At 42.5% G+C, this 26411-nt stretch overlaps 1 protein-coding gene across 3 annotated transcripts in view; it reads right to left on the bottom strand.

Moving 5' to 3' along the window:
• Positions 1 to 26411, bottom strand: part of LOC132386889 (NACHT, LRR and PYD domains-containing protein 3-like) — a 67943-nt gene that overhangs the window by 12515 nt on the left and 29017 nt on the right. For all 3 annotated transcript variants that reach the window (XM_059959242.1, XM_059959241.1, XM_059959240.1), the window contains 7 exons: positions 18254 to 18346; positions 13690 to 13782; positions 10345 to 10508; positions 8255 to 8426; positions 6533 to 6699; positions 4705 to 4876; positions 4541 to 4606 (listed from right to left, as the gene is read on the bottom strand). In XM_059959242.1, coding sequence (XP_059815225.1) covers positions 4541 to 4606; positions 4705 to 4876; positions 6533 to 6699; positions 8255 to 8426; positions 10345 to 10508; positions 13690 to 13782; positions 18254 to 18346 — 927 coding nt within the window. The remainder of the gene's footprint in view (positions 1 to 4540; positions 4607 to 4704; positions 4877 to 6532; positions 6700 to 8254; positions 8427 to 10344; positions 10509 to 13689; positions 13783 to 18253; positions 18347 to 26411) is intronic.

The raw sequence follows: 26411 nt of genomic DNA, 5'->3' as shown, positions 1-26411 counted from the left end.
TCATCAAATGCCAAATTTCCATTCCAAGTTGTTACAAGTCAATTTACATATCTAGGTGTAACAATTACTAAAAACTTCAAGAATTTATTTAAAGAAAACTTAAATCCCTTATTGAATTATGTGTAAAAAAACACTTTCTAAATGGTCTCCTCTTTCTTTATCCCTAATTGGCCGTATTAATTCGATTAAAATGAAGATTCTTCCTAAATTTTTATATCTTTTTCAGGCCTTGCCTATTTTTATTCCTAAGACCTACTTTGATTCTTTAGATTCAATTTTAACATCTTACATTTGGAATAATAAACAAGCTCGTTTAAGTAAAGTTTACCGACAAAGAAATAAAGAGATAGATGGATTAGCCTTACCCAATTTTAGGTTTTATTACTGGGCTGCCAATATAAGGAACATTACTTTTTGGTCCTATTATATTTATCGTAAAGATTGCCCAACATGGCGGTCTCCTTAGAAGTTAATTCTGTAAAAAAAAAATCCTCTATTGTCTCTCTTCTTGGATCATACTCTTCTTTTTCAGCAAATAAAACAACAGATAACATAATCGTTAAGCAAACTTTAAGGATCTGGTCTCAATATAGAAATTTTTTTGGTTTAGCGAATTTTTCATTATCATCTCCTATTCTCCTTAATTATGTTTTTATCCCTTCCATGACTGACAATATCTTTAAGGATAGGGATGAACTGGGTATTAACTGTTTTTGGGACCTGTTTATCTCAGGATCTCTTGCTTCAGTTGACCAATTGTCAACTAAATTTGCACAGCCAAAAACACATTTTCACTGATACCTTCAAATAAGAGATTTCTTACATTCCCAATTAACTACTTTTCCTATAGGTCCTGATAAAAATTTATTGGATGATCTTTGAAATTTTAAACCTTTCGTTAATGGTTCTTCTACCAGTATCTATCTATAATTTGATGATTGATTCTAGACAAGACTTTTTAGATAAAATAAAAAAATCTTCGGAGAATGACCTAAATTGTCAGATTTCTGATGAAAGATGGAATAAAATTCTTAAACGAGTTAATAAATCATCTTTCTTTGCCCGTCATTCTCTTCTGCAATTTAAAGTGGTTCATAGAGCTTACATTTCTAAACAGAAGCTGTCCAGTTTTTATCCAAACGTTTCTCCAATTTGTAACAAATGCAACTCTGCTGATGTTTCTTTAATTCATGTTTTGGTTTTGCCTTAAAATTGAAAAAATTTTGGCGGCAAGTATTCCATACCTTCTCACAACATTTTAGTGTCCAATTTGACCCAAATCCCCTTACTGCCTTGCTTGGTATTATTGCAAATGAAGATATAACTTTAAATACTCCTAACCTACAGGTTTTAGATTTTACCTTTCTTTTAGCAAGAAGAGCAATCTTGCTTAAATGGAAGGAGTCTACCCCTCCTACACATCTCCAATGGCTACGTGATATTATGTCTTATTTAAATTTAGAAAAGATCTGCTGCTCAGTCCTAAATTCGAAACAATCACATGATATCTGGGGACCTTTCCTAAATTACTTTTCCAAGTTATAAAGTTTAACAGTGCACAGACTTTTATGTATATTTCTATCTTTACTTCTTAAACAAATATGTTTTTTTTTCTAATTATCTATGATCATCAGCTTTTTTCTTTGTTAGTTGGTAGGGGGTTGATATTTTTATATTAAAAAATTTCTTTTACGATGTATGACCCATCTTTAAATTTTTGATTACAGATTACCTTTATATGATATGCTATAACATTTTGATCAATTTTATTACAATATATGAATGTACACAATTTATGTTGAGATGTATCTATGTGTTGCACTCTGTAAATCTTGTTTTTTTTCTTCTGAATAAAAATATCGTAATAAGAAAGGACTCTGTCATGTATGTGTGTGGTCTCGCAGTGTGTCAGGACCCTGTCAGATTTCTGTGTGGTCTCACAGTGTGACAGGACCCTGTCAGATTTCTGTGTGGTCTCACAGTGTGACAGGACCCTGTCAAGTGTGTGGGGTCTCACTGTGTGTCAGGACCCTGTCAGGGGTGACTGGGGTCTCAGTATGTCAGGACTCAGTCAGTGATGTGTGGGGTCTCACTGTCAGGACCCTGTCAAATGTGTGGGGTCACACAGTGTGTCAGGACCCGAACAGGGGTGTTTGGGGTTTCATAGTTATGTTGTGTTCCTGTCAGGGGTGTCTGGGGTCTCAGTGTTTCAGGACGGTGTCAGGGGTGTGTGGGGTCTGGCAGCGTGTTGGTTCCCTGCCAGGGGTGTCTGGGGTCTCACAGTGTTTCAGGACCCTGTCAGGGGCGGGTGGTGTCTCACAGTGTGACAGGACCCTGTCAGGTATGTGTAGGGTCTCTATTCAATGTATTCAGCTGTGATAGGCAATGTAGGAAAACATTGATCTTGTACATATTTAATTTAGAGAATGTGACAGTGGTAGAAGTGATGCTGTTCAATAATCAGGGAGTGTGTCAGTTTCATATTCAGAAATGGGTGTGGAAATTTCACTGTCAGGTGTGTTCCCTCTATAAACCGGCCCTGGTGAGACCACACCTGGAATATTGTGTACAGTTTTGGTCTCCAGGTTTAAGGAAGGACATTCTGGCAGTTGAGGAAGTGCAGCATAGATTCACTAGCTTGATTCCTGGGATGGCAGGGCTGTCTTACACAGAGAGATTGGAGAGATTGGGCTTGTACACGCTGGAATTGAGAGGGGATCTGATTGAAACGTTTAAGATAATTAAAGGATTTGATAGGATTGAGGCAGGAAATATGTTCCAGATGTTGGGAGAGTCCAGTACCAGAGGGCATGGATTGAGAATAAGAGGTCAGTTATTTAAAACAGAGTTGAGGAAGAGCTTCTTCTCCCAGAGAGTTGTGGAGGTGTGGAATGCACTGCCTCGGAAGATGGTGGAGGCCAATTCTCTGGATGCTTTCAAGAAGGAGCTAGATAGATATCTGATGGATAGGGGAATCAAGGGATATGGGGACAAGGCAGGGACTGGGTATTGATAGTGAATGATCAGCCATGATCTCAGAATGGCGGTGCAGACTCGAGGGGCCGAATTGTCTACATCTGCACCTATTGTCTATTGACAATGAGGAACAAGCTTGTAGTGATTTACTAAACCCGTGTTCAGGGACACTGAGGGATTTCATTGACCAGATGTGGACTGGAACATCATTAACAGAGGTCTCAGAGACGTGTGTAGTTTGTAAACTTCCTGTTGGTCTATCTCTGGTACCAAATTTAAATTATCATCTTTGGGATTTGTTCCTGTAATTGAGAGAGACTGAACCAAGGTTCTGGCCGAGTTTCCTTATATTTATGATAAGAGCTTCAAATAATCAGATAAAACATGGGCTGATGCAATATTAATATGTCTTGTGATATTTGTCTTTCCTTCACTCTCTCCTCTGTTAAATGTGCAGTTGAGTGATCCAACTAAGTCTGCAATGATGAAGCCTTACAATCTCTTGAGCCTATGCACTGCCCCGGGCTCCATTTTCACAGACATGATGGGCTTATGGATGTAGTGAGCTCCCATCCAGACGGACACAATTTAACTGCAATATCTTTTGAAGATATTTTCAGTCCTTTGCACCTTCCTTGCCGAGATCCCACAACCCTCGGTTTCCCTGTCTTAATTCCCATCTTTCATCCTTCGACAGTGTCCATCACACAACACCGGCAGACATGAATTTCAGCTTCTGTGGACTGAGCTGAGGAATATGTCCCCCAGTCTCACCCTCTCTAACACTGTAGCAGTGTTTGCACTCGGGAGTGTAGATGTGAACACAGCGGGGTTCATCTGCTGCTCTGTGGTTGAACAGACCAGTTGTGATCTCTGTCACAGTGCCAGTATTTACCTGGTCAGATCCTCGTGGCTCAACAAACTGAACCGCCCTACGCAAATTACAACCGTTGGTGGAAACAGAGGTCAAATTTCAACTTTATGAACTCTGCCTCAGCCTCATCTGGGCCATTGCGTACCGTTCCGATCACCCCACTGCCGGAGGGATGTTGAGGCTCTAGAGAGGGAGCAGAAGATGATTACTGGGATGCTGCCTGGTTCAGAAGGCATGTGCTGTCTTGAGAGGCTGGATAAAATTAGATTTTCCCTGGTTCATCGGAAGCTGAAAGGAGCTCTGACACAGGTTTACAAGATTACGAGAGGCATAGATAGAGTGGACAGAGAGAATCGGTTTCCGGCAGTTGAAATGTCTATTACCGGAGAGAATATATTTAAGGTGAGAGGGTGTAGAATGAAGGAGGATGTGAGGGATAGCTTATTTTTTAAATCAGAGAGTCGTGGCTGTCTGGTAAGGTTGTAGAGGCAAATTATTAGAAGCTTTTAAGGGACTTTTGGACAGTCACATGGATGTAAGGAAGATGGAGGCATGTGGACATGGTGTAGGAAGGAGAGATTAGTCTTCAGGTTTGTTTGATTTATTTCTTGGCTGTTTCAGCACAATATTATTTGCCTAATGGCCTGTTCCTGTGTTATACTCTTCAATGTTCAATGCACGTTCACTTACCTTTCAGCTCACCGAGAAACTTTAGTAATTTTTGAGCGGGAATTGGTCGATGGGAAGAATCACAACCTGTTTGAATTTAAACAAATTGAGGAAATGATTTTTGTAAAGTTTTGAAGTGTGCTGTGCTGCGATCCAAATTAAAAAAATCTCTGAAATAATCTCACCATATATCTGTATTTCCTTCAGTATTTTGTCAAACTTTGGGACACCAATCCTCATTTTCACAAAGGTTTCCCACATCACCCTCCGGGCGCGGGAGCCTTTCTCCATCACCAGGCTCAGGAGGAGTTTAGAACTGTCCGCCCGCTCTCCCTTATCAGCGAGATCAGAGATTTTCTGTGAAGAGTAACGGTGAACATATTGGGGACTGACAGATTCACACAGAGAATGAGAAGTAAATGATGTGCTCTGTAACGGGATCACACCGAGCAGTCACCCGGACGGGTGCTGATCCTGTCTGGACATGGACTGTACATTGTGAGTGCAGAGCACACGGAGGGACATTCACTGTGAACCTGGTCCACCAGTCAATGAGATCCTGGCTGGTCTGTGACCGCTTCATTGACGTGGCTCCAAATCCAGAAATAATTCCTCACCGGATTTGACCGTGTAAAACAAAATCAGAAAATGACGATGACAGATGAGGAAAGAAGTCAGGAGGGTTTTTATAACAGAGTGAGCAGTCACAGGAGAAGTTGCAGAGAAGATGATGTGATTCATCTCCTCAGTCCGCCAGTGTCCAACATGACACCTGATGCCTTTCCTTTGCCTTTTCCAGTGGAGCTTTATTCAGTGATTACACATTACAACATGGCAGTATTCCCCAATCGACACTATTTGCAGTTACAGATTGTAACACAATCATTTCCACCCAGAACAGAACACACTCGAGCTCCTGTGGCACCCACTGATGATACCCAGGTTCTCACAGCCATCCTGCTGTCACGCTGCATGTTCTTCCCAAAATAAAAGTTCCTACTATATTTGATGACACCAAAGTTGGGGGTGTTGTGGATAGTGTGGAGGGCTGTCAGAGGTTACAGCGGGACATTGATAGGATGCAAAACTGGTCTGAGAAGTGGCAGATGGAGTTCAACCTAGATAAGTATGAAGTGTTTCATTTTGTTAGGTGAAATATGATGACAGAATATGTATTAATGATAAGACTCTTGGCAGTGTGGAGGATCAGAGCGATCTTGGGGTCCGATTCCATAGGAAGCTCAAATTATCTGCGCAGGTTGACTCTGTGGTTAAGGAGGCACATAGTGCATTGACCTTCATCAATCATGGAATTGAATTTAGGAGCCGAGAGGTAATGTTGCAGCTTTATAGGACCCTGGTCAGACCACACTTGGAGTACCGTGCTCAGTTCTAGTCACCTCACTACAGGAAGGATGTGGAAGCCGTTGAAATGGTGCAGAGGAGATATACAAGGATGTTTCCTGGATTGGGGAGCATGCCTCATGAGAATAGGTTGAGTGAACGGCCTTTTCTCCATGGAGTGACGGAGGATGAGAGGTGACCTTATGGAGCTGTATAAGATGAAGAGAGGCATTGATCATCTGGATAATCAGAGGCTTTATCCCAGGGCTGAAATAGTTGCCACAAGAGCGCACAGGTTAAAGGTGCTGGGGAGTAGGTACAGAGGACATATCAGGGGTAAGTTGTTATTTTTTTATGCAGAGAGTGGTGAGTGCGTGGAATGGGCTGCCAGCAACGTTTGGTTTTCGATGTTTTCTATGTTTCTATTTCCATTTAAATTCATGTATTGCAACCTCGTTCAATTGTTACCCGCTCCTCTCACTCTGAACATTCAGCTGCCACTGGGATATTTACACCTCTTTCAATCATTGCTTCTGATTCACAGTTTTATGAATTATATACATTTATTTGTGAAATATTTTTATGCTTTATTATCCGATGATTGCGAGTTCCGACACCCATCAGTCCTGTGATGTGTGAAAATTCAAACCCATTCTCCCTCCCACTCACCCGATGTTCCTCTCCGCTGAACTGATTCTCGGCCGTTAACGCCAGGCTCACTCCGTGCACCTCTCCTTCCATCGCCTGCTCCAGCCTGTCCCGGTAGAAGTCCGTCAACTGCAGCAGCTGGGAATCGTCCCAGCTTGCCAGGAGCTCGGTGATCACTGAGCCCGGACCTGTGACAGAGAATGGAGAAAATTAAAGACAATACCAAATACCTATTGTTGAGCAAATTTCTCTCTGGAGCCTAAAGACAGGAATTCTGTGCAGCAAGTGATGAAACACAATCTGAAATAGACGCACTAATGTGTTACTGTTTGAAAGGACAGGTCAGGGATGGAATTACACAGCAAAAGAAAGGACTCTGAAGAGTGCACTGAAGAAACTAGATACAACTCAAAGCATTTAATTAATTGAAAGTAGGGTCATGTGGAGATAGGGTTGTAAAGAAAGCTCTGATACACCAGATGTTATAAATCTAACTGTTGAGGATAGACACACAAAATGCTGAAGAAATTCTGCAGTCAGTCAGCAACTAAGGAAACGTGTATAGAGCCGACGTTGGCGGCCGGGACACTTCCCGAAACGTTGATTCCCATAGCTGCTGACTGACCTGCTGAGATCCTCCAGCATTTTGCGTGCATTGCTTAGATTACCGGAATCTGCAGATCTTGGCATCTCTGTTGAGCAGAGAAATTGGCATGTCATGTTGGAGTCAAATGGGTTGTTCGCGATGTTTAATTCGGAGTATTGCGTGCAGTTCCAACTTGGATCAGCTTTGGAGGCATTCAGTTCTCAGTATTTACACCTGTGTTTACCAACTTCAGAAACTTGCCTTCAATGGGCAAATGGTGCCTCATAACCTGACAGGCAGCGATAAACCGAGACAGTTTGAATGTTATGAGATTCCTAACATTACCTGAGACAAATTACAACCGTGGAAACAGAGGTCAAGGTTCAACTTGAAGAACTCTGCTTCAGCCTCATCTGGGCCATTGCGTACCGTTCCGATCGCCCCACTGCCGGAGGTATGTTGAGGCTTTAGAGAGGGAACAGTAGAGGTTTATCAGAATGCAGCCTGGTTTACAGGCCATGTGCTATCATGAGGGACTGGATAAAATTGTATTGCTTTCTCTGGATCATCAGAGGCTGGGGGGGGGGGGGGGTGCTCTGACACAGGTTTACAAGATTATGAGAGGCATAGATAGAGTGGACAGAGAGAATCGATTTCCTACAGTTTAAGTATCTATTACTGGAGGGCATATATTGAAGCTGAGGGGGTATAGAATGAAGGGGGACATGAGGGATAGTTTTTTTTATAAATGAGAAAGTGGTGGCTGCCTGGAACGTACTGTCTGGTAAGGTGGTAGAGGCAAATTATTAGAAGTTTTTCAGAGATGTTTTGATAGGCACATGGATGCAAGGAAGATGGAGGCATATGGACATGGTGTAGGAAGGGGAGATTAGAGTTCAGGCTTGTTTGATTTATTTCATAGCTGTTTCGGCACAATATTATTTGCCTAATGGCGGATTCCTGTGTTATACTCTTCAATGTTCAATGTATGTTCACTTACTGTTCAGCTCACTGAGAAACCTCAGTAAAAGTTGAGTGGGAATGGGTCGATGGGAAGGATCACAACTTGTTTGAATTTAAACAAATTAAGGAAATCATTTTTGTAAAGTGTGCTGTGTTGCGATCTAAATTTAAATTAATCTCAGATATTATCTCACCATACATCTGGATTTCCTTCAGTACTTTGTCCAAATCTGGAACACCAATCCGCATTTTGACAAAGGTTTCCCACATCACCCTTGGGGCGCGGGAGCCTTTCTCCATCACCAGGCTCAGGAGGAGTTTAGAACTGTCCGCCCGCTCTCCCTTATCAGCGAGATCAGAGATTTTCTGTGAAGAGTAACAGTGAACATATTGGGGACTGACAGATTCACACAGGGAATGAGAAATAAATGATGTGCTCTGTAACGGGATCACACTAAGCAGTCACCCGGACGGGTGCTGATCCTGTCTGGACATGGACTGTACATTCTGAGTGCAGAGCACACGGAGGGATATTCACCGTGAAGCTGGTCCACCAGTGAATGAGATCCTGGCTGGTCTGTACCTGCTTCATTGACGTGGCTCCAAATCCATAAATAATTCCTCACCGGATTTGACAGTGTAACATAAATCAGAAAAAAAAAACGATCACAGATGAAGAAAGAATTCAGGAAGGTTTTTAGAACAGAGTGAGTAGTCTCTGGGAAGTTGCAGAAAAGATGATGTGATTCATCTCCTCAGTCCGCCAGTGTCCAACATGACAGCGGATTACCGGCTGACACCTGATGCCTTTCCTTTGCCTTTTCCAGTGGAGGTTTATTCAGTGATTACACATTACAACATGGCAGTATTCCCCGATCCACACCGTTTGCATAGAAACATAGAAAACCTACAGCATAATACAGGCTCTTTGGCCCACAAAGTTGTGCCGAACATGTCCCTACCTTAGAAATTACTGGGCTTACCTATAGCCCTCTGAGTGAAAAACACTCCTGACATCTCCTCTATAGCTACCCCCCACCCCGAGCACCTTAAACCTGTGTCCTCTTGTGGCAACCATTTCAGCCTGTGACTATCCACATGATCAATGCCTCTGATCATCTTATACATCTCTATCAGGTCACCTCTCATCCTCTGTCACTCAAAGGAGAAAGGGCCGAGTTCACTCAACCTATCCCCATAAGACATGCCCCCCGATCCAGGCAACATCCTTGTAAATCTCCTCTGCACCCTTTCTATAGCAACCACATCCTTCCTGTAGTGAGGTGACCAGAACTGAGCACAGTACTCCAAGTGGGGTTTGACCAGAGTCCTGTACAGCTGCAACATCACCTGTCGGCTCCTAAATTCAATTCCACGATTGATGAAGGCCAATACACCGTGCGTCTTCTGAACCACAGAGTCAACCTGTGCAGCTGCTTTAAGCATCCTAAGGTCTTGGACACCAAGATCCCTCTGATCCTCCACAGTGCCAAGAGTCTTACCATTCATACTATATTTTGCCATCATATTTGACCTACCAAAATGAACCACTTCACACTTTTCTGGGTTGAACTCCATCTGCTACTTCTCAATCCAGTTTTGCATTCTATCAATGTCCTGCCGTAACCTCTGACAGTCCTCCACACTATCCACAACACCTCCAACCATTTTGTCATCAACAAACTTAGTAACCCATCCCTCCACTTCCTCGTCCAGGTCATTTATAAAAATCACGAAGAGTAAGGGTCCCAGAACAGATCCCTGAGTCACCAACCTCCATGCAGAATATGACCCGTCTACAACCACTCTTTGTCTTCTGTGAGCAAGCCAGTTATGGATTCACAAAGCAATGTCCCCTTGGATCCCATGCTTCCTTACTTTCTCAATAAGCCTTGCAATTACAGATTGTAACACAATCATCTTCACCCAGAACAGAGCACACTCGAGCTCCTGTGGCATCCACTGATAATGCCCCAGTTCTCACAGACATTCTGCCGTCACACTGTACAGTCTTCATGAAATAAAAATTCCTACCGTATTTCCATTTAAACTCGTTTATTGCAACATCATAGAAATGTTGCCTACTCGCCTCGCTCTGAACATTGAGCCACCAGCAGGGGTATTTACAACTTTTTCAATCATTGGTTGAGATTCACATTTTTAAGAATTATATATACTTTTTTGTGATTTGTCTTTATGCTTTGATATTCCGATGAATCAGAGTTCCAACACCCATCAGTCCGGTAATGTGTGAAAATTCAAACCCATTCTCCCTCCCACTCACCCGATGTTCCTCTCCGCTGAACTGATTCTCGGCCGTTAACGCCAGGCTCACTCCGTGCACCCCTCCTTCCATCGCCTGCTCCAGCCTGTCCCGGTAGAAGTCCGTCAACTGCAGCAGCTGGAAATTGTCACAGATTGCCAGGAGCTCAGTGATCACTCTCAGATCTGTGAAGGGAAATGGGGAAAATTAAAGACATTATCAAACACCTAATGCACCACAAATTTCTCTCTGGATCCTAAAGACGGGGTTTCTGTGCAGCACGTCGCCAACCAGAATCCGAAATATGAAATGGACACAATAATGTGTTACAATTTGGAAGGACAGGTCAGAGAAGGAATTTCACTGCAAAAGACAGAGCAGTGAGTAGTGCACTGAGGAACATGGATATGACCCCAAGGAATTTAATTGGTTGAAAGTGGTCTCACGTGGAGTTAGGGGTGTAAAGTAATATTTGATACACTGGATATTATAAATCCAACCATGAGTAGCGACATACACAAACTGCTGTAAGAATTCAACAGTTCAGGCAGCAACTATGGAAATGTGTATACAATTGATGTCACGGTCCGAGACCCTTCGCAAAATGTCAACACTTTACTCTTTACCATAGCTGACGTCTGGCTGCTGAGTTCCTCAAGCATTTTGTGTGTGGTGTTTAGAATTCCCGATTCTACAGATTTTCTCACCTCACAGTGTTTCAGGACCCTGTCAGGGGTGTGTGGGGTCTCACAGTGTGTCAGGACCCTGCCAGGTGTATGTGGGGTCTCACAGTGAGTCAGGACCCTGTCAGGGGTGTGTGGGGTCTCACAGTGTGTCAGGACCCTGTCAGGGATGTGTGGGGTCTCACAGTGTGTCACGACCCTGTCAGGGGTGTGTGGGGTCTCACAGTGTGTCAGGACCCTGTCAGGGGTGTGTGGGGTCTCACAGTGTATCAGGACCCTGTCAGGGATGTGTGGGGTCTCACAATGTGTCAGGACCCTGTCAGGGGTGTGTGGAGTCTCCATTCAATGTATTTGGCTGTGATAGGGAGCGTAGGAAAACATTGATTCTGGACATATTTACTTTAGAGAATGTGACAGTGGTAGAAGTGATGCTGTTCAATAATCAGGGACTGTATCTGTTTCATATTCAGAAATGGGTTGGGAATTTCACTGTCGGGTGGGTTCCCTCTGTAAACCAGATGATGGACAATGAGAAACAAGCTTGTAGCGATTTACTTAACCTGTGTTCAGGAACAGAGGGATTTCATTGACTGGATGTGGACTGGAACAGCATTAACAGAGGTCTCAGAGACGTATGTTGTTTGTAAACTTCCTGATTGGTCTATCTCTGGTGCCAAATTTAAATTATCATCTTTGGGATTTGTTCCTGTAATTGAGAGAGACTGAACCAGGGTTCTGGCCGAGATTCCCTATATTTATGTTAAGAGCTTCGACTATTCAGACAAATCATGGTCTGATGCAATATTAATAAGTTTTGTGATATTTGTCTTTCCTACGCTCTCTCCTCTGTTTAATGTGCAGTTGAGTAATCCAACTCAGTCTGCGATGATGATGTCTTACAATCTCTTGAGCCCATGCACTGCCCCGGGCTCCATTTTCACAGGCATGATGGGCTTATGGATGTAGTCAGCTTCCCATCCAGACAGTCACAATTTAACTAATTTATAGATATGTTCAGTCCTTTGCCGCGATCCCAGAACCCTTGGTTTCCCTGTCCTAATTCCCACCTCTCATCCTTCCACAGTGTCCATCACACAACACTGGCAGACAGGAATTTCAGCTTCTGTGGACTGAGCTGAGGAATATGTCCCCAGTCTCATCCTCTCTAACACAGTAGCAGTGTTTGCACTCGGGAGTGCAGATGTGAACACAGTGGGGTTCACCTGTTGCTCTGTGGTTGAACAGACCAGTTGGGATGTTACCTGCTTTTCTAATTAAAGTGATGCTATTATTACTGTTCTGTGACTGGAACTTCAGTGGACGCCCAACTCTGAGAAAAGATAATCTGCAGGAACGGGGGGAGTTTGGAAGATGGTTCAGGATGAGGCTGTTCAGGAGGGGCAGTGGCTGGCAAGGGAAGGTTTTCACTATTTGTTGTGAAGAAATATAAGTTTTTTTTTTCCATTCTCCAGATCGCCCCTTCTCCACACAGACTCCGGTGGGGATCTGTAGTTGCAGGCCCCAGAGCGGTGTGACCCCTTTCCTCAAACTCGCCAGCTCTCTGCCTCTTTCCTCAAAATGTCCTGTGAAAACTCTCCCTCTAGCAAACACGTTTCCCTGTGTCTCACTGTGTTCTCTGTCACAGTGTGAACATTTACCTGGTCAGATCCTTGGGGTTCAACAACTTAACCACCCTACGCAAATTACAATTACATACCATTCCGATCACACCACTACCGGAGGGATGTTGAGGCTTTAGAGAGGGAACAAAAGAGGTTTACCAGGATGCTGCCTGGTTTAGAGGGCATGTGCTATCATGAAGAACTGGATAAAATTTTCTCTGGAACATCAGAAGCTGAATGGAGCCCTGACACAGGTATACAAAATCATGAGAGGCATCGATGGAGTGCACACAGAGAATCAGTCTCCTGTGGTTGAATTGTTAATTACTTATTGTACTGCCATGCACAGTTTTGTGCACTTTATGTAGTTCCATCTGTTGAAGACTGCTCTTATTTTATCCCCAGGAATATACCTCTCTGTTTTGAAAGGACTGTGCAAACTCCAGATAATATAGTAACCCATCACCAACACTGTCCTGGTACTGTCCATCACCACCGTTTTGCTCTAGGTTACTGTCTGCCTGCCTGGTCAACCCCTTCCTTGGCAAATCTCTGTGATTTCTCACAAAATGCTGGAAGTACACAGCATCTCAGGCAGCATCTATGAAGGAGAATAAACAATCAATGTTTTGGGCCAAGGACCTTCATCGGACTGGAAATGAGGGGACAGAAATTCGAGATATTGTCACACTAATTTCTATTCCTTATGGTTCTGATCCAAAATGTCAAATGATTAATCCTTTCCATGGATGCTGCCTGACCTGCTGAGTTCTGCAAATCTTTTGTGTGCCTTTGTGTTGCCCAAAACTTTCAGAATCTGCAGTATGTCTTGTCTTCTGGAGTAACTTGCTATTTTAATGTGCATCACGATACGTTAGAGCAGCAGGAGCAGACGGTAACTGCACTGCTTGCACATGTGACTGTGTTTCCCCCAGAGATGTCAACTCTCTCTCAACTCTCTGTTCAGTTTTCACCAATATTTTGTGAATTGCCGATATTGAATTAAACCCAGACACAGAATGAGCAGAGTATTTATAAATTAAAATAACTCGCCAGCATACCTGTATCCTTTCCCGATGTTGACATCACTGGAACTCCTCCACTGCTGGCACCTTGACCCATTTTGAGCACAGGTGTGATCAGTTTTGGCAGCTCTGTAACAAACAAAAGGGAGGGTCAAACATTCACTGGGGTTTAAAGGAGAACACCATTTTGTTTTTAAACTGAGGCAAACACTTCCAAACATATTGGGCTTGTCCACTGAAGCCGTGACATTGCCTGGTGCACCCACAGTCACACAATGTCCATTTCCACACTATCCATGGATTGTACACTGTGCCGGGATTCTGCAGGGTATCTACTCACTATATTGCAGGCAATTCCCTTTAAGGAACCAATCCTGTGTCCTGGACTGGGAATGATGTGTCAATGGAATGGCAAGGCAGATTGAGCAGAAAGCACCTGCTGATTTGGTCCTCCTACCATGGGTGGTGTTATGGACAACTGTTACAGCAGTGTGGGCTAAATCATTTCTGCTGACGATGAGACTTCTATTCCTCTCGTCACTGGATTATACAGATTTCTCAGGCACGCCTGATTCTCACCGTCTCCTTTCAGTTTAACATCACCTGGCATTGACACCTATTGCATCAAGAGACAAACACTCTGACAAACTGAACAATGCAATGTCACACATAGCATCCTGACATCTTGCCATGAACCACTATAGTTTTTCCTGCAGGAATTTAAGTCCAAAACCAAAACTCGGTTAAGATTTCTTTGAGCATATAACCTGGCTATTATCAGATAGTTAGTAACATGACACCTTGTTAAACACAATGTTGACATTCCATACTTCCAACACAGCCAGTTGGGAAAAATCGTCAATATAACTAAAAGAAAAAAAAATGGAATTAATCAACAAGACGAGAGTATGTTAATATTTCGGGTGGAAGAAACTGTATCAGAGCTGAGTCTGAGCGTAGGAGCCATGTAACTGTTCTCTATCAGCACTGTATTCTGTGTTTTGTATTTATGATGCTTTTTTATGGTCAAGAGTCACATCAGTGACGGTGTGGTAAATGCAAGGGGAATCAGTTACACATTTGTGCTTTGTTCAGTGGAGTACACAGCTGGGGACAGACGGATGCAATGTATCTTGTTATTATCCACTCAAATACGATAAACTTACACTTGGGTACAGTTCAGTTTCATGGCCACACGATTGTATGTTTGCTGATTGCTAGTAAAGGACCTTAATAAAATACATTGGAGCTGAGGGTGCGACAGGCAAGTACAACAAATCCACGGGGGGTGGCCAGCAATGACAAATTAGCTTGGTTAAGTTTCACCACTACCTTCTCACAGATGTTTCACAACCTGCCGATTATTGAAATATTCTGAGTATTTTGCTTCAGTATTCACCAGTGAAAAGGACCTTGGCAATTGTGGGGATGACGTACCGCAGACTGAAACGCACTGTATGGACTATAAGAAAGAGCATGTGCTGGACCTTTAAAGAGGTATTAAGTGAGATAAGTCGCCGGGACTGAATCAGATATACTCCATGCTACTGTAGAAATCGAGTAAGGAGATTGCTGAGCCTCTGAAGATGAGCTTTGCATTGTAGCGATGTGCTACACACAGAGCTGGGAATAATGACACTCAGTCAATAAGCAGCACTCGAGGCTGGTTTACTCAAACTTCGTGGCACTGGCTTTTACTCAGTACTGTTCCCGCCCTCGCCGGGCAGATATGACGTCAGAGATGCATTACAAAAGTCTCTTCCCGCGCGCGAGTTATTTGTGAGCCAGTTCGTCTGTGTAGATAGTTGGTCGCCACATAATCCCCCCCCCCCCAGAACCAGAAATACACCTCCCAAACTGTCTGGAACAGACTCCGTTTGGGCAGTCTGCCTCTGCGCCGCAGTGTCTGAATGTCGACCGGCTGCGCCATGTCCACGTGGGCCTGTTTAAGTCCGTCCACTGTGTAAACCTCCTCTTTTACCGTATTGTCCAGAACGTACGTGGACCCGTTGTTGTTGATCACTTTGAATGGCTCCTCGTACGGCCGCTGTAGCACTGACTGGTTTGCATCCCTTCGTACAAATACAAACTTACAGTTCTGCAGGTCTTTGGGCACGTAGGTCGGGGTCTGTCTGTGCTTTGAAGTCGGTACGGGGGCCAGGTTGCTGAACTTTTCGCGTAGTCTGTACAGGACTGCTGCGGGTTCATCCTCTTGGCCCCTTGAGGCTGGTATGAACTCTCCCGGGACAATCAGGCGTGCGCCGTACACCAACTCAACCGACGAGGTGTGCAGATCCTCTTTGGGCACTCTGCGGACCAAGGAAAGCTCAGCCACCCAGTTAGGCAGGCCATGCGAGTGACTTCAGGTGATGGTAGAAATGCACCACTAGTCCGTTTGACTGTGTGTGGTAGGCAGTTGTGTGGTGTAGCTGCGTTCCCAACAGGCTTGCCACAACTGACCACAAGCTGGAGGTAAACTGGGCACCTCTGTCGGAGCTAATGTGGGCCAAAGCATGCTAGCCAGCTTGCAATCAGCGCTCGGACGCAGGAATCGGCTGTGGCGTCGATGAGTGGGAAGTGGGTCGCCACAGCATCATCAATTAGGTGTGGAGAAGTACCGGAGGATTGGAAGGTTGCAAATGATGCTCTCATGTTCAAGAAATGGAGTAGAGATAACTCAGGAAATTATAGACCAGTGAGTCTTATTTCAGTGGTGGGCAAGCTTTGGAGAAGATGCTAAGGCAAGGTTTCAGTCCATTGAGAGAGACATGATCTGCTTAGGCATAGTCAGCACGGCTTTGCCAAGGGCCGATCATGCATTAGAACCTGATCGAATTCTTTGAGGATGCAACAAAACACACTGATGAAGGTAGAGCAGTGGAAGTACTGTATATGGATTTCAGTAAGACGTTAGTTAAGGTTCCCCATGGAAAGCTCATTCAGAAAATAATGAGGGATGGGATCCAAGGAGACCTTGCTTTGTGGATCCAGAATTGGCTTGCCAATAGACGACATAGGTCAGTTGTAGATAGTTCATACTCGGCATGGATGATGGTGACTAATATTGTTTCGTTGTGATCTGTTCTAAGGTAGAGGGACAGAGAAACACTGACTTGTGGCAGCATCACAGGCAAGTACATTCAGATAACACACGGAACAGTAATTATACAATTCTGTGTCACTAACAATATGAGGATGCAGTCTGCCACAGTTTGCCCACCGAAGAGGTGAATATCTCTTCTCGCCACCTTCTAGGGCTCTCACGTTTCCATAGACGAGCCCCCCTTTTCTCTTCCCCGCTGTCAATGGGCTCCTTCCCCCATCCTGCATCCTTATCCACGACCAGGATAAACAATCTCTCAGACTCTATCCTATCGATCCCCTCACACCATATTTATCCTCACAGTTAATTCCCACTCCCTCCTCCTTCTGCTGGGTTCCCTACCTCCCCAGGAAGCCAGCTTTAAGACAATTGGCCAAGCGGTCTCCTCCTCCTTCTCAGCAATACATCAGACTCTGGCTGCAAGAGGTGCTTTATAAACACCCCCCAACTTCCTTCAGAGGGAAAGGGAAATAATTTAAAAAGTGGGACATTTTGGGGTTTGTTCTGATTAGACGAAGCATTCGCAGCAGGAGTGTGAGATGTACTCAGCGGCGGTAATGCCCTCTCGGCTGGCCCATCTCTGCTGTTGGGTGTAACCAGTGATTGACATCGCTTTGCACCAATGGGAAAAGTGTAACTCCTCTGTTGACTATGGGGTGGGGTAGGTGGGTCAGGTAATTGTTTCCTTAGACCGTAAAGCTTAACCATCTCAGCGACACTGTGGCATGAAGAAGTGCACACGAGATGTGGGGAATGCACATGTGACAGCAGGCAGGATGGGGCGCAGTGTGCTGTCAGATCCCGGTCTGAAACGGGCTCGGGCTGGGGTGTTCCATCTGTTGAAGGCTGCTCTTTCTTGTCCCCGTTAATATACTCTCTGTTTTCAAAGGACTCTGCTTATTCCTGGGAATATAGTAACCCATCACCATCACTCTCCCGATACTGTCCATCACCACCGCTTTGCTCTGGGTTACTGTCTGCCCACCTGGACAACCCCTTCCTCAGAAAATCTCTGGAATAACTCACAAAATGCTGGGGCGCTCAGCAGGTCAGGCAGCATCTATGGAGGAGAATAAACAATCACCGTTTCGAGCCAAGGCCCTTCATCGGACTGGAAACGAGGGGACAGAAATTCGAGATATTGTCACACTAATTTCTATTCCTTGTGGTTCTGATCCAAAATGTCAAATGTTTGTTCCACTCCATGGTTGCTGCCTGACCTGCTGAGTTCTGCAAATCTTTTGTGTGTCTTTGTGTTGCCCAAAACTTTCAGCATCTGCAGAATATCTTGTCTTCTGGATTAAATTGATTATGTGCATCACAATCTGCTAGAGGAGCAGGAGCACGTGTACTCTTCCACGTGTAACTGTGAGATGTTAAATCTCTCTCATCTCTCTGCTTTGTTTTCACAAACATTTTGTGAATTGCCGATATTGAATCAAACCCAGACACAGAATCAGTAGAGTAGTTATAAATCAAAATAATTTGCCAACAGACCCGTGTCCTTTCCCGATGATGACTCCACTGGAACTCCTCCACTGCTTGCACCTTGACCCATTTTGAGGAAAGCTGTGATCTGTTTTTGCTGCTCTGTAACAAAAAAAAACAGGAGGGTCAAACATCAATTGGGGTTTAAAGGAGAACGCTGTTTTGTTTTTAAACTGAGGCAAACACTTGCAAACATCTTGGGTCTACCCACCAAACACTAAACATGGCCTGATCTACCCACAGTCACACAATGTCCATTTCCACATTCTCCGTGGACTATATACTGGACCAGGATTCTACAGGGTATCTACTCATTGTATTGCAGACAATTCCCTTTTAGGAACCAATCTTGTGTCCTGGACTGGGACTGATGTGTCAATGGAATGGTGAGGCAGATTGAGCAGACAGCACCCACTGCTTTGGCCCTCCTACCACTGGTGGCGCTGTGGTGAGTAATGGACAACTGTTCCAGCAGTGTGGGCTGAATCATTTCTGCTGACGATCAGGCTTCTATTCCTCTCGTCACTGGATTATACAGATTTCTCAGTCACACCTGATTCTCACCGTCTCCTTTCATTTTAACATCACCTGGCATTGACACCAATGTCAATATATGATTTGTATCGAAAGAATAACACACTGACAACCTGAACAACGCAATGTCACACATAGCATCGTGACATTTTGCCCTGAACAACTATCGTTCTTTCTGCAGGATTTCAAGACCATTATTAGCACCAAAACTTGATTAATATTTCTTTGAGCATATCACCTGGCTATTATCAGATAGTTAGTTATATGACACCTTGTTAAACACAATGTTGACAAGTCACACGTCCAAAACTGCCAGTTGGGATTAATCATCAAAATAAATGAAACGAAATGATGGAATTATTCAACAAGACAGTGAGCATGTTAATATTTCAAATGGAAGACCCTGTTTCAGAGCTGAGCCTGAGTGTAGGAGCCATGTATCTGTTCTCTATCAGCATTGCATCCTGCATTGTGTATTTATGATACTTTTTATGGTAATGTTGCATCACTGGGGTTGTAGTAAATGCAAAGGGAATCAGTTACATATTTGTGCTTTGTTCACTGTAGTACACAGCTGGGGACTGATGAACGTAATATATGTTGTTATTATCCACTCAGATACACTGAACTTACACTTGGGTACAGTGCAGTTTCATCGCTTCGAGATTGTATGTTTGCTGATTACTAATAAAGTACCCAATACATAGGCCCTACTTTTGTAACAATCATTATTGGAGCTGAGGGCACGTCTTGCAAGTATGACAAATCCGCGGATGGCGCCAGCAATGGCAGATTTGCTTGGTTGAATCCCACTGCTACATTCTCGACAGAATGACCTTGACAATTGTGGGGATGACTTACAGCAGACTAAAACTATGGAGTGTATGGACTTTGTCCTCCTACCACTGGTGGTGTTGTGGTGAGTAATGGACAAGTGTTACCGCAGTGTGGAACATCTATTCTTCTCTTTTCAGTTTAACATCATCTGGGATTGACGCTTCTGGCAATATATGCTTTGAGTCTACATAGAATCACTGACATCTCGAACAATGCAATGTCACAAATAACATCATGACATCTTGTCCTGAACCACTACATTTTCTCCTGCAGGACTTTAAGACCATTTTTATCACCTAAACTCAGTCAAGATTTCTTTGAACTTATCACCTGGCTAATATCAGATAGTTACATGGCACCTTGTTAAGCACAATGTGGACCTGCCATACATCGAAAACAGCAAGCTGGGAAAAGAAGCTTTTGAGATAAATAAAACAAAATGCTGGAATTATTCAACAAGACAGACAGTATGTGAATATTTCAGGTGGAAGACCTGGTATCAGTGCTGAGCCTGTGTATCTGTTCCCTATCTGTATTGTGTATTTATGATTTTTTTTATGGTAACTGTTCGCATCATTCGGGGTGTGGTAAATGCGAAGGGAATCAGTTACATGTTTGTGCTTTGTTCCATGCAGTACGCAGCTGGGGACTGATGGATATCATATATTTTGTTATTATCCTCTCAAATATGCTGAACCTACACTTGGCTACACTTCAGATTCATCGCTTCAAGATTGTACATTTGCTGATTGCTAATAACGGATCGAATACATATCACCGACATTTGTAACAATCATCACGGGAGCTGAGGGGACACCATGCAAAGATAACAAATCCGTGGGGTCGCTAATAACGGCAACTTGGTTTGGTTAGAGTTCACCGCTACATTCTCAACAGATGTTTCTCAATCAGCTGATCATTGAAAACATTCTGATGTACATAATGAATACTTTGCTTCATTATTCACAAGTGAAAGAGACCTTGGAAGTTGTGGGGATGACTTACAGCGGACTGAAACACTTGAGTGCACAGAATTTAAGAAAGAGGATGTGCTGGATCTTTTGAGAGGTGTTAAGTTCGATAAGTCACCAGGACTGAACGAGATATACTCCATGCTACTGTATAAATCAAGTGAGGAGATTACTAAGCCTCTGAAGATGATCTTTGCATCATCAATTATGTGGGGAGAAGGTTGTAAAGGTTGCTCTCTTGTTCAAGAAAGGGAGTCGAGACAGACCAGTTATTCTTACTTCAGTGGTGGGCAAGCTTTGGAGAAGATCCGGAGACACAAGTTTTATGAGCACTTGGAGGGACATAATCTGCTTCAGGATAGTCAGCACGGCTTTGCCAAGGGCAGGTCATGCCTTGGAACCTGACTGAATTCTTTGAGGATGTAGCAAAGCACATTGATGAAAGTAGAGCAGTGGATGTACTGTATATGGATATCAGTAAGAGGTTAGCTAAGGTTCCCCATGGAGAGCTCATTCAGAAAATAATGAGGGATGGGATCCAAGGAGACCTTGCTTTGTGGATCCAGAATTGGAATGCCCACAGAATGCATAGTTCGGTTGTTGATGGTTCATATTCTGCATGGATGACTGTTCCGTTGGGATCTGTTCTAAGACCTTGATTGGACTCTACTTGGGATTACTGTGTTCACTTCTGCTCACCTCACTATAGGAAACGATAAGGATGCTATAGAGAGAGCGCAGAGGAGATTTACTGGGATGTTGCCTGGATTGGAGAACATGCCTGATGAGAATAGGTTGAGTGAACTTGGGATTTTCTCCTTGAAGCAATGCAGGATGAGAGGGTGACCTGACAGAGGTGGATGAGATGAGATGCTTTGCTTATGCCGATAGCCAGAGGCTTTTGCCTCACAATAGGGAGCATTAAGGTGCTTGGAAGTAGGTACAAGGTGGATGTCAGGGGTACGTTTTCACACAGAGAGGGGTGGGTGCATGGAATGCATTGGCAGTGATGGTTGTAGAGGTGAATCCAATGCGGTATTTTAAGGACTTAGATGGTGTTACGGATTCATCAACAATAAATATAAGTGAGGCAGGGTTTTTTTTATAACAAATAAAACATTATTAAACACTGAAAAACAAACTGCCAAAAGTAAACAAACAACTAACGTAACCGGAAATCAGCTGCTATGCGGCAGCTTGAACAGTTCTGAAAGGAATAAAGCGAAAACAGTTCCTAAAGCGATGTTGCAAAAACAGTTCTTCAAAGCAGTACTGCAAAAGTTCAAAATGCTTACAGTCCATTAAAGGAGAGACTTTTTAGATGATTTAAATTCTGTTTCACGTCGTGTTGCTGCAGTTCCCAGTTGAACTATACTTTTCCCGGAGAATTTATGAAGATGAAAATGAAACGGCTTAAAGGCACTGACCTTTCCTTTACAAAACTGTACCCAACCCTTTCTGCTAATATGTGCAGGGGTTAACACGGGGACAGCCAACGGATTCCTGCTGAATGAGGATCAAACCAGCTCGAAACTGTTTCACCGTCGAAATCGACTTCCCTCGATCTTTTAACTCCCAAACTCCGATCTTCACTCTCCACTGATTTTTAACTGGCGGAATTGTAATGAAACTGCCGGCAATGACATTTTAAACTTTAGGCATTAAATAAAACTCCACCTTTCAACCAAACTGCATCATACTATTGGACTACGCATGGAGTCAAAATTGCAAATCCAACCACGAACTGCCCCTCCTCACAGGGAGGGGTCCTCCTTTTATACCATGTAAAAAAAACACCTGTCACATGACCTCTACTGTCAGGAAAGTGATGTCACTCCACCATCACAAGACCATTATCTTAAGTCCAGCATATCTTCAACACCACTGTCACGTGACAAGTACAAGATAGCCACGTATCTTGTACACCTCCCTCCAAAAAAAATATTATTCTGATAAGAACAAAATTTTAACAATTATTTACAAAAATATATATAAATTTTATAATATACACAGTACACAGAGTATTATGATATAGCATCTTACAACTTCCAATACAGTAGGTGTTACAATTGTTTAAAAAAATCACTCCATAAAAAAATTACATTGTACAATCAACATCTAGATAGACAATCAGCAACCACTTTATCCTTACCTTTAATATGAGTTATCACAATATTGTACTCTTGTAACATCAAATTCCAATTTAATAACCTTCTGTTTTTGTTTTTCATCTTACACAGAAACACTAACGGATTATGATCAGTGTAAACAATAAGTGTTTTTTGAGTTGTACTAACATATACATCAAAATGTTCTAAAGCTAAAACAAGAGATAACAATTCCTTCTCTATTGTCGAATAGTTTCTTTGATGCTTATTAAACTTCTTAGAAAAGTAAGCTACTGGATGATCAACCTCATCACCCTCATTCCTTTCCATTAAAACTGCTTCTGCAGCCTCATCACTAGCATCTACAGTTAATGAAAAAGGTTTTTCAAAGTCAGGTGCCTTGAGCACAGGTTGTTGACATGTCATAGTTTTCAATTTCTCAAATGCTTCTTGAAAAGGCACTGTCCACACAAACTTCTCAATCTTCTTCAAAAGGTTAGTTAATGGAAGGGCAACATTTGCAAAATTCTTTAAACAATTTCGATAATATCCTACCATTCCCAAGAATCTCCTGAGAGTTTTTTTTTCCCGTTGGAGTGGGAATCTCTGAAATTGCCTGAACTTTTGCCTGAACAGAAGCTACCTTACCATGACCCACAACATAACCAAGGTAAGTCACAGTGGCATGTCCAAATTCACCCTTAGCTAAATTAATAGTTAAGTTAGCTTTTGAAAGCCTTTCAAACAATTTCTCCACCGCAGTAATGTGTGTTTCCCAAGTATCATTTCCTGTCACTAAATCATCAATATAAGCATCTGTATCTTTCAATCACTGAATCACAGAGTTAATCATCCTCTGGAAAGTACCTGGGGCATTCTTCATCCCAAATGGAAGTATATTATATTCATATAGCCCAGGTGGAGTTACAAATGCAGAAATCTCTCTACCTCTGTCCGTTAGTTGTACACACCAATACCCTTTCAATAAATCAATCTTTGTAAGGAACTTTGCATTTCCAACTTTATCTACACAATCATCTACTCTAGGAATTGGATATGCATCTGTTTTCATTACCGCATTCACCTTCCTATAGTCCGTACAAAACCTAATACTATCGTCTGGTTTTGACACCACAACACAGGGTGAACTCCAATTCGAGTTAGAAGGCCTAATAATATTATTCCCCAACATATATTTAATTTCTTTCTCAGCAAGTTCACATTTTTCTATGTTCATCCTATAATGGTGTTGTTTAATGGGTTTGGTATCTCCAACATCTACATAATGTGAAGCTATAGTAGTCCTTCTCGGAACGTCTGGAAACAAATCCTTATATTTAAAAATTAATTTCTTCATCTGCTGTTTCTGCTCTGGCTGTAAATGTGCTAATTTATCATCAATATTTTCCAGAATGGTTGAGCTTGGTAACCTGACAGAAACAATGTTGGATTTAGAATGAAATTCAGATGAATCATCTATCATGTTCCTAGTTAGATCAGACTCATTATCATTAACCACAACAGTCACAGTAGCAGAATGTTTCTCATAATATGGTTTTATCATATTTATATGGCACAGTTGTGTTGGGCTTCTACGATCTGGAGTTTTTAATCACGTAATCCACATCATTGATTTTAGACACAATTTCATAAAGACCATGAAATCAAGCTGGTAAAGGATTTGTTTGCACTGGGAAAAGAACCAGCACCTTATTTGCAGGTTTAAATATCCGCATCTTAGCTTCTTTATCATAACAAGTTTTCATTTTTTCCTTGCCAATTTTAAATTTTCCTTGGCTAAGCTACAAGCTTTATGTAACCTGTCCTTAAATTTCAAAACATAGTCCAACAAATTAGTGTGTACTTCCTTACTAATCCACTGTTCTTTTAATAAAGCTAAAGGTCCTCTAACTCTATGCCCAAGTACAAGTTCAAATGGACTGAAACCTAATGATTCCTGTACCGATTCCCTTACTGCAAATAAAAGTAAGTTTATACCCTCATCCCAGTCACTTTCATTTTCCACACAAAATGTCCTAATCATATTCTTGAGGGTAGAATGAAACCTCTCCAAGGCACCTTGCCACTCTGGATGGTATGCAGATGAAGTAATTTGCTTAGCTCCCAATTTATAAACTATCTGTTGAAACAATCCGGACATAAAATTACTGCCTTCATCAGATTGTATTTCCTTAGGTAATCCAAAATAAGTAAAGAATTTTATAAGCGCCTTTATCACAGTTTTAGCTGCTATATTCCTAAGTGGTACTGCCTCTGGAAACCTAGACGAAGTACACATGATAGTCAACAAATACTGATAACCAGTTTTTGTTTTTGGTAATGGACCGACACAATCTATAATAACGTTAAAAAACGGTTCACCAAATGTTGGAATAGGTTGTAATGGAGCCACTGGTGTAACTAGATTTGGTTTACCCACAATCTGACAAGTATTGCATGTTTTACAAAACATCGCCTAATCTTTTCTTAGACCAGGCCAGTAAAAATGTTTTAAAATCTTGTCCACAGTTTTCCTTACCCCTTGATGTCCACCTAAGGGCACACTATGAGCTAAAGTAAATATCTCATTTCGATAAACCTTCAGGACAACTACCTGGTAAACAATATTCCATTCATCACTTGCAGGAACTGTAGGTGGTCTCCACTTCCTCATCAACACTCCTTTTTCAAAGCAATATCCTACTGGCACCTTCTCAATTTCAACATCTGGTAGAGCTTGTTCTCTTAATCTTATAATCTCAGGGTCTCTACTCTGCTCTGCTATCATCCCCTTGCGAGACAGAGATAAATCTTCATAGTCAGACTTACTGCAAGAATCTTGTTCAAACAATGAAGGTAAGGAAGTCTCTGACACATCCTCAAAACTCGAATCCTGAGATGAACAGTCATGAGTAACAACCTCATTCTGCACATCAATCTTTTTAGCCACAGCTCTAGTCACAACACAGGAAGAATCTGTGTTAGAATTCATCTCTGGTTCCTCTGACTCCATTGTCAAATGCACTTCAGGAAAAAATTGTCCAACTGCCAAGTCATTACCTAACAATAAAGAAATATCCTTCACAGGTAAGCTAGGCTGTAATCCTACTTTAACAAGTCCTGTAACTAACCCTTACTTTATGCAAATGTACAGGCATAAAGGCACTCCCAACACCTCATATATAATTTACCTCATCATTAAACTTCAATACACTGTCTAACATCAGTGATTGAGACTTTTATTGGCACTGGAGTAGACCCTTCTTTCAAGGATACAAACCCTTCAGTTATAAAATGATCATATCCACCTTTAATTTGGTCAGACTAACAAAACTTCATTTGTGTTTGTCAAAACCTGTAATTTACAGGTGTTTCAGTATGTTGCATGCAAGCATCTTGGACTGCTTCTTTCTCTTTCTTTTTCAATCGGAAACAGTTTGCTATTACATGGCCAGGTTTCTTACAATAGTTACAAATAGGACCAAACTGTCTTTCCTTCACAGGATTTCCTTCCTCTTTACCTTTCTCATTACCTAGTAATTTAATTTCTGGTTTACCTTGAATCTCCGTGTTATTTTTCCTCTTATAAATTCTGCCCCAAGGAAATTTATTCTTATGGATTAAAACATACTCATCAGCTAATCTACCAGAGTCCTGCAATGTATCAATATCCCTCTCATTTAAGTAGGTATTTACTTCAACAGGGATGCTTTGTTT

Source organism: Hypanus sabinus, unplaced genomic scaffold, assembly GCF_030144855.1.
Source record: "Hypanus sabinus isolate sHypSab1 unplaced genomic scaffold, sHypSab1.hap1 scaffold_1364, whole genome shotgun sequence".
Taxonomy (NCBI): domain Eukaryota; kingdom Metazoa; phylum Chordata; class Chondrichthyes; order Myliobatiformes; family Dasyatidae; genus Hypanus; species Hypanus sabinus.
This window is presented reverse-complemented; position numbering and strand designations above follow the sequence as displayed.